The following is a 9,297-nucleotide window of genomic DNA, read 5'->3' as shown; positions in this document are numbered from 1 at the left end:
GCGTATTATACCAAGCGTATGACTCACCTACCTTAATTTATTCATAACGTGTGTTGCTAGATTAGGTGTGCCTTTCACTGTCAAAAGTCATGCCATGTTTATTATTTCCTTGTAGGGCGGGACACATGCAGGCAGCACAAGGGCGGGATAAGATCTCTGGCATCAGTAACAGTAAGGCCCGACAGAGGATCTACTCTATATTTTAGTCTGCAAGTGTAGCAGTTCTTATAACTTCTTGTGATCACCGTTCTTGTCGACAAGCGACACCGTACTACGGCCTAAAATAAATTATGGAAGTTGTGTAGCCTATTAGGCTACCTTGTGCTGTCACTGTGACACTTGCCCAAATTAATTTGACAGGACTGGCGATGATCAAAAACTTGCCACTTATATAGACTACATTTCCTTAAGGTTAAGCCTTCATTGATAACAATCGGTTACTTTTCTTCATTGGTAACTAAATTGATTATCAATCACACATTTTTAATTGGGGGTAAATTAAACCACTTGAGTGCTGTTGTGGTATTAAGTGATTTACCAGTTTTATCAACAAAATGAATTAATATCATGGAAATTGGTATTAAGACTAAACGCTAGACGTAGCCTTGGATGGTCCATCATGCATTTTATCGAGTCTAACCTTTACTTGTTTCGTATGTAGAAATCGAAATACAACTGCGATAGTCTTGTTTGATCTGATGGTGCATGCATGTTTGTGCCCTAATACAAACTAGCCTACTGGTGGTGATTAACTGTTTGTTGCGTAACTAGAATTCCGGAACAGAATGCTGGCATTTCCCGCAAAGCAATCTATAAACGTGTAACTAGGGTTCAGAGGACAAACATATTTATCAGTAGACTCAGACTGTATCCAAAGTTGATTGTAGAATACCCAGCTGTTACCTGAATGTAAATGTTCAAATCCAATCATGCACTTTAACCTTAGATGGAAACTTGGTTTAATATCAGGTAATACAATTAAATTGGAGCATGAGTTTCCATATACGTCTTGAGTTTGACCAACACCCAAAGTGCAAGGTGCAAGTTCAAATGTTTTTTTTCATGATTAATTCTGATCAAATTAAGTTAAAATTCTCGTATAGAAATTTAAACAAATATATAAACTCAAACACCGTTTAATACAAATCTTTATTTAGAAAAAATTGCAGTAGTCAAGACTGCCACATGTACAAACCAAATAAAAAAACAAAAACATTTAAACAGCTTTGAAAGACAAAAGAATGAAGTAAATTGTGTTAAGTAAAGTGTTTAAGGGTGGTAAAGTATAGTAACACAGCAGCTATTATAAATGCCACATCCTCTAACTCTTCTATAGTAATTGCTGACAAGTAGAAATTTGTATTTACACTTGATAGAGAAACTACATTCATACAGTATATTCACAGGCCTTCGAACTGCAAAACTCCTACCAACAATATGTATAGCCTACTATACAACCTCCTGCTGGCCGGGACAAAAAAACGTTACAAAAGTGAATACAATTTATTTCAACATGACCATGACAGCATTTTCACACTGTTTCAAAGTATTGCTTGTGGCCTTTGCCATTCGTTTGACTTTGGGAGATTTTACTCACAGCTAGAGGCCATTATTCTAGTCCGATGATTTATGATGTCTGTGAACCTTTATTGGATGTAGACTTCAAAGCATACGACTTAAAAATAGTTTCAAAAGATAGAAAATAAATTCTTCATCTTATGAAGAAAAGGCTTGATTAATGAAGATAGATGGGCCAGGCTAACACAACTGTCCACATTTACAGATAGTGGAATGCAAGAACAGTAGAGGAACATTAATCAAAATATGAAGAAATGTTTGATTTATTAGCATCTATAGATGAGCACTATAGCAGCTGTTTGGGTCACCATTACAGTATGTGTCGGAGTGAGTATGAGGCTAATGTCCCAAACCACTGGACGAGTGCAATCAGTGCATGCTGCCAGTAGGCAAAAAATAAGTAAATCCCAGATTATTTTCCACAAAAATGTGAATATTTGTGTTTTTAGAACTTAAAATGAATAATGTAAACCAACCATTCAGATTGGGAAGACTTTTCCAAATACGTGATGTCAGTATAGACTCAGTACAGAAGACTGACTGACATACACTGTCCACATGATATCCAAAATCCACTTGGATGCTACACTTTTATTGGTCCCCCTTCTTATACACAATGCTTACCCTAGTAGGCAGTGAGTGGCTGATGATTTTCAGATTTCACCAGCTGTTTTTTTTACACCTTTATTTTGTGTAAAACAAATCTACTAAATAGCACTAAATAGCACTTACCTGACAGAATACTGTAGCATACAGTAGATTAACTTGGCAGCAGCCAGCCACAGACAAATATTACCAGCAAATAGCTGATGTCAATCTCAATCCTGCTAAATGTCAACAGGATAAAGGATGGCACAACAAACAACTCCTCCTGTAGCCTAGTGGTCAAACCCACATTTTAAAAATCAGTAGTAGTCAAAGAGAAACATCTCCTAACATCTCAGATTTGAGGTAGAACTATTGTGTGAATCCACTCAGCCAACCAATGAATACAGAGATGCGGTATTACAAGCCCGCAATTTTCCTGAATGAAGGAACGAATGTTCCACATGGGGTCTCGTTGTGTTGCTGGAGATTCCGGAGGATCCTGAACCTTTTGCTGCACACGCCGCAAATAAAAGGCTTGTCCCCGGTGTGAAACCTCAAGTGGGCTTTTAGATTGTCTCTGAGTCTGAAGCTCTTACCACAATGAGGACAGTTGTGTGGCCTCTCGCCCGTGTGAAACCTCTCGTGGCGGCGCAGACTCTTCCTTAGGGCAAAGACTTTGGAGCAATGGGAACACGCGTACGGTTTCTCCCCCGAGTGGAATCGCTCGTGACGCCGGAGAATCTTCCGGTGTTTGAACTTCTTCCCGCATTTGCTGCAGGCGTACCTGCTGCGAGAGTGGGACACGACCCCCTGAAGACGCCACACGCCATTCGCGCACCGCGTGAAGCAGCAGAGCCGATGTCCCGTGTGGGGGCCCTGATGGTGGCGGATGTCTTTCAGCCCAGGCCGACCAGATTTCCCCTTAGCTACGCTTCCACTGCTACTAGCGTCAATCATGTTCTTCTTCTCCGATTCCGACGCCAGTACATTCACCAGATGTACCGAGCAGGGCTTCGTCAACCAGGGCTTCGTCAACCTCTTGTCCGGAGAGACCAGCTTCAGCTTCAACTGGAGGTGATTTTCGGTCTCCTGTTCGGTGTGGATCCGCTCCCATACGCTGACCTGCACAGGAGCGATGACCTGCACAGGAGCCATGGCCTCGTCGGAGGAGGACGGGCTGTAGGCGGTACCTTCGGCGGTGCTCACGTTGGCCTGCTGGGGCTCCACCTGAACAGGTTCTTTGGATCGTTCAGGTTCGAGAAGCTTTGGCTTTTTAGATCGTTGAGGTTCGAGAACGTCTGGCTTTTTAGGTCGTTCAGGTTTGAGAACCTTTGGCTTTTTAGGTCGTTCAAGTTCGAGAACCTTTGGCTTTTTAGATCGTCGAGGTTCGAGAATGTCTGGCTTTTTAGGTCGTTCAGGTTCGAGAACCTTTGGCTTTTTAGATCGTCGAGGTTCGAGAACGTCTGGCTTTTTAGATTGTTCAGGTTCGAGAACGTCTGGCTTTTTAGATTGTTCAGGTTCGAGAACGTCTGGCTTTTTAGATTGTTCAGGTTCGAGAACGTCTGGCTTTTTAGATCGTTGAGGTTCGAGAACGTCTGGCTTTTTAGATTGTTCAGGTTCGAGAACGTCTGGCTTTTTAGATTGTTCAGGTTCGAGAACCTTTGGCTTTTTAGGTCGTTCAGGTTCGAGAACCTTTTGCTTTTTAGATCGTACAGGTTCGAGATCGTCTGGCTTTTTAGATCGTTCAGGTTCGAGAACCTTTTGCTTTTTAGATCGTACAGGTTCGAGAACGTCTGGCTTTTTTGATCGTTCAGGTTCGAGAACCTCTGGCTTTTTAGATCGTTCAGGTTCGAGAACGTCTGGCTTTTTAGATCGTTCAGGTTCGAGAACCTTTTGCTTTTTAGATCGTTCAGGTTCGAGTACGTCTGGCTTTTTAGATCGTTCAGGTTCGAGAACCTTTTGCTTTTTAGATCGTTCAGGTTCGAGAACGTCTGGCTTTTTAGATCGTTCAAATTCGAGAACCTCTGGCTTTTTAGATCGTTCAGGTTCGAGAACCTCTGGCTTTTTAGATCGTTCAGGTTCGAGAACGTTTGGCTTTTTAGATTCCTCAGGTTCGAGAACGTTTGGCTTTTTAGATTCTTCAGGTTCGAGAACGTTTGGCTTTTTAGATCGATGAGGTTCGAGAACGTCTGGCTTTTTAGATCGCTCAGGTTCGAGAACGTTTGGATTTTTAGATCCCTCAGGTTCGAGAACGTTTGGCTTTTTAGATCGCTCAGGTTCGAGAACGTTTGGCTTTTTAGATCGCTCAGGTTCGAGAACGTCCGTCATCTTCAGAATCAGTGGACAAACAAACTTCTTCTGGTTCGCAGTGGCGACATCACTCTTTTGTTCTGATCGGACCAGGAGAGGTTTCAGCTTAGCTAGCACAGCTGTCCTAGCGCTTTGAGAAATGACGAGTCTTTGATCTGCAGAGACGGAGAGAAATTGGACAGTTTTGGCCGTCATTACATTTATGTATGTAGGTTTTATGTTGCTCGTTAAAGATATTATATATTCTTCACTGCTGAGGTGGTATTGGGTATTTATTTTCCTAGTTAATAATTATGATATGGCTGTGTATTCAAGCTGCTTTGAGTTTTCTATTCGTATTATTGCGTATTCTTCATCTGTGGGGAGTGGAAATGTATGGCATATACTTCACATGACACCGTCAGACAACATTAATTATAGCAATAAAGAATTTCATAATCGGCTTACATTTACAATGAATTACAGCAGCCAATCATCAATCATTAAAGTAAACCAAATAATTCTCAACACAAGACCACATGTCTAGTGAAAGAACTGCAACGGGTTATGAGGTTGTAGATCTGCTATATGTTTATTTGAACATTTGCACCTATAATGACATGCCCAAAATAGGGATGCCAGGTTGAATGCCGTTAAAAGACATAAAAACAGTACAGCCATGCCCCACAGAACTGATGTATTATTCCACCTTGCGATTACATGTTTTGCTTAGCCCAAATGTCCCAGACTGGAATAACCAGCTCAACTGGCACTCTAACATTGTTCTTAAAAAGTAACATAATACTGGTCACCACACCCAAATTCACAGCAAATGATTTAGTTTTCAAAAACAGGAATTTCACACTATTGTATGTCTAGCTGGAGCCCTAATTCAGCCCTACTTTGACTATGATTACACCTCTGTCACTAAAGAACACGCTACAGTACAAACCTCCCAAAACAAACAACCCATTTTGATAGTCTAGGGTGGCTCCGGGTAGAAAACAGAGTTAAGCAATTGAAATTGGGACTGACATTTAAAATTGTAAATGCAGCATTGCCCTCTGTACCCGCATACCTGACAAACTACCTCAAAAAAGTGAGCGACTCCCACAGCCACAATACAAGAGGAAGCGAGAACAACATCTGGTACCACCCCACCCACTTTCAAAACAAACATGGGCAAATTCTCCTTCTACAGCACTGCCACCCAAGTGTGGAATGCCCTGACTCCCTCCCTCAAAAAATGCAAATCCCTGGCGTCCTTTAAAACAGGCTATTTTTACCTTTTATGATGATTTGAATTTTGTTATTTTTCATGTCATGATTATGAATTGAATACCCAGGACCTGAATGGAAACAAGGCCGCAAGGACTTTTTTCAGTGATCCCATTGGCAATGAGATCAAACTCAGCACCGCATTGGTCAGCCAAGACAGTGGGTTTAAGGAAGTGCAAAACATAAAAAATAGAAAATGTGAAATATTGTGAAATATATCTATAAAAACATATAGACATGTCTGACTTTGAGGTTGAACTGTTTGGTGCAATTATGCACTCACGTCTCACTGTATGTCAAAAGTATACCAAAACTTTGATGAAGAGGGAAGCTATCATTTAAGACGAAAACACATTGGCAGTAAGAGAACTGCCACATTGTTATATTGGACTTTCTTACCAAGTGCTTTTCCAAGGACACTGGTGACTGGAGGCTCTGGTGTGGAGTTACTTGACTTACTTCCCTCCACCATTTTCACATCCTTCAAAACAGATTTGTACAACAGTTATAAGAAAGGCAGTAAGATTTTTTTTTAACAATAGTTTGTAGCAAAACAAATTTCTCGTTTCAGGTGTTGAGGAATCAATCTGTTATCAATCAGCTTTGCTGAGGCAAACGGAGAGTCTGACACACAAAGATAAGAGAGGAACTTGTTTGTGTCACGGGACCAAGCTGTACCCAAAACAATACATACCAGGCCTGTGCCATCATGGCTTCTTGACTGATTATTCAGATGTTCATCATGACTCTAACCCCATCAAAATTCTTTCACACGGGTAAACAGCACAAAAATGTTCTACTAATGTAGACCTCGTTTTGGAAAGGTGCTATATTCAAATAAAAGTTGATTATATTACAGCGTTTCAGATAAACGTCAAGCCAACAAAATTGGACAATGATTAACCGTAGTTCAGAGCCTGACTCAACTGACTTCCTAAGACATCAGTGTGCAAGCTTATTTGTAAACAATACGATAACTTAAGGTCACAAAACCAAGAGCAAATACATTTGTTCCACTAACACTTTTAACTTTGAGTTCTATCTTTGCGGTGCTAATAAACCACTCTGACTGTCTGAAGGGCCATAAAATAGCAATGACTAATGCCAGGTGTCTACAAATGTGAACCCCCTTGAATTTTATTTTGAGCACCCCCAGGAATGCAGGACATCTATCTCTCTTCTCTAAAAATGTCTTCTACATCCTGACAGTTTTCTGAAAAAGCTGTTTCTATGTCGATTTTTCAAAAATAGCAGACCTACAAGCTCGTAGCGCGCCACTCGGTGGCGCGCTATGAGCTTGTAGATCTGCTATTTTTCAATAGCTAAAGCATAACATAATGCTAAGGGGTTCCTGCCCAGAACGGGTTAAAGGCGCATCATATTATTGTCCAATGGTGGCATTAATGTGATTTTTGGTTTCATGGTGGACTTTCAACATCTGCATCTATAAGTGATTGAACCCTATTTGCGCCCACTGACCTCTTTTAAGAGAGAATGCTCGGGGTCAGCAGTGTGGCCATTATCTTCAGCCAGGGGTTTATCTGCAGGAGGGGGAGCCGCCGCCGCCACCTCCTCCTCCTCCTCCTCCTCCGCTGTGGTGGAAGTATTTAAACATTCTCCATTCAAACGTGTGGACGAACACTGGTCATCTGTGAGCAGACGAGGGGGGAGGGGAGGAAACGAGGAGGAACACAAAACAAAATCCATGGATTAGAGGTTGCCGTAATGCCGTTGCAGACAGTGGTTGCAATGCACGGTGACTGTTGTGTGTTCAGTGTAACTCAGTTCAGTCTTCGCATGAACATCACGCTCAGATCCTTTTTTAGTAGTAGTAGTAAACCATAATAATGAATGATAACACCATGCAGCGAGGTCATGCTGACGTGCATTCCGCGTGATTTTGCATGCATGATGCATTCCGAACACCAAACTGCATGCATTGCACTACAGAAGAGATGCATCAACAAGTTTGCACGCCATGTTTACTTTGGAAAATACACTGTTGTAGAAAGCATAGTGCAACGTGTGCATGTAATAATATTGTAATTAATGCTTTGGGTTTGGTTTAACCGACCAAATAAATACCATAGCCTTGGATCAAGACTAATATAGATTATAGTTTTTATCGAGTCTGACTTTTGCTTTCGAAAGCAAAAGTCAGACTCGAATAAATACCTTTATAGATATGATAGTCTTGTCCCAAGGCTACAGATACCATGTTCTGTAAATAAAGCATGCACAAAGCGTTGTTTAAGCTTGCAGGTCTTTTCTTTTATATGGCAAAGCGATACCACCGTACTACGAAACATAAATAACATAGGAACTAGCATAGCATTGGTATACACATCCGGAAGCTAAAACGACTACAAAACGAAACAAAACAAGTTTGCGTTAAATTACCAAATAGCCGCTCTGATGATGGCAAAGAATCGTCGCCCACTTGCACGCCGACGCTGCGGACCACTTTATCACGCTTGCACACACTGCAGCCTCCCCCAGCAGCAGGTCCTCTGGACTGGGTCTGATCTGTGGTGCTGGTGGAGGCTGTGGCTGCTGCTTGGTACTGACTCTCGAACAGTTTGGTCAATTCCGCCGTAGCCTCTTTCACCAGGGCGCCCAGCACCGTCTCCACCTGGGCTTGGAAGCTGATCTCCACATTCTCACACAGAGACATGGTGGCATCTGTCTGTGTGTGTATGCAAAACCAGTGCTGTAGTATAAGACCTAGATGTGTATTCTCTCCTCGAGAAGGCCACCATGGACGCTGTGGTAGCAAACAGTGCTGCTAGTAGAGTTATTTACCATCCACCACCATGTGGGTGACTGTTCGTGGGGGCGTGTCAGATGTTTACGCAGGCGCGCCAAGTGAGTCAAGTGAAATGAAATGAAATGAAATCTATATTTACCCAGGGTATCTGGGCTAAGCTCAATAACTTGTTTCCAGCCAGGCCCTGCTCATAGAACACATTTCATCGTAGTGGTTGATGCCTTGTTCAAGGGCATTTCAGCGGTGGTAATTTTAACGTGTCGGACGGCTGGTTCGAACTGGGAACCTTCCGGTATCTAGAACGCGCCGCTATCCGTTCGGCCACCGCTGCCACAATGTATGAAATGAAATGAAATGAAATGAAATCTATATTTACCCAGGGTATCTGGGCTAAGCTCAAGAACTTGTTTCCAGCCAGGCCCTGCTCATAGAACACATTTCATCGTAGTGGTTGATGCCTTGTTCAAGGGCATTTCAGCGGTGGTAATTTTAACGTGTCGGACGGCTGATTCGAACTGGGAACCTTCCGGTATCTAGACCGCGCCGCTATCCGTTCGGCCACCGCTGCCAATGTGTATGCTCTCACTCTCAGGGTCGCTGCTGTGCTACTTGTGAAATGTCTCATGTAGGCTAGGCTGCAGTTAACTCCCAAGAGTTTAAGGCTACGGACGGAATGTTTAAATAATATTAATTGTAACAGTGATTATCAAGCTTTTTTCATGTCAAGGGAAGTGCCCCGAATTCATATGTAGCTCGGGTGGGTGTGTTGTTAATTAAAACGTTTCAAAAACATTCAA

General features: G+C 42.2%; 1 protein-coding gene across 1 annotated transcript; it reads right to left on the bottom strand.

The window, feature by feature from the left end:
- Positions 1-1,181: 1,181 nt before the first annotated feature.
- Positions 1,182-8,505, bottom strand: LOC306929527 (uncharacterized protein). Its single transcript, XM_079510093.1, has 4 exons — positions 8,134-8,505; positions 7,213-7,382; positions 6,133-6,214; positions 1,182-4,631 (listed from the first exon to the last, which is right to left on the bottom strand). Exons 1-4 carry the CDS (start codon positions 8,405-8,407, stop codon positions 2,584-2,586), a joined length of 2,574 nt encoding a protein of 857 aa, XP_079366219.1. The 5' UTR covers positions 8,408-8,505; the 3' UTR covers positions 1,182-2,583.
- Between the last annotated feature and the right edge of the window lie 792 nt (positions 8,506-9,297).

The sequence above is a fragment of the Electrona antarctica genome (assembly GCF_951216825.1).
Source record: "Electrona antarctica genome assembly, chromosome: 1".
Lineage (NCBI taxonomy): Eukaryota > Metazoa > Chordata > Actinopteri > Myctophiformes > Myctophidae > Electrona > Electrona antarctica.
This window is presented reverse-complemented; position numbering and strand designations above follow the sequence as displayed.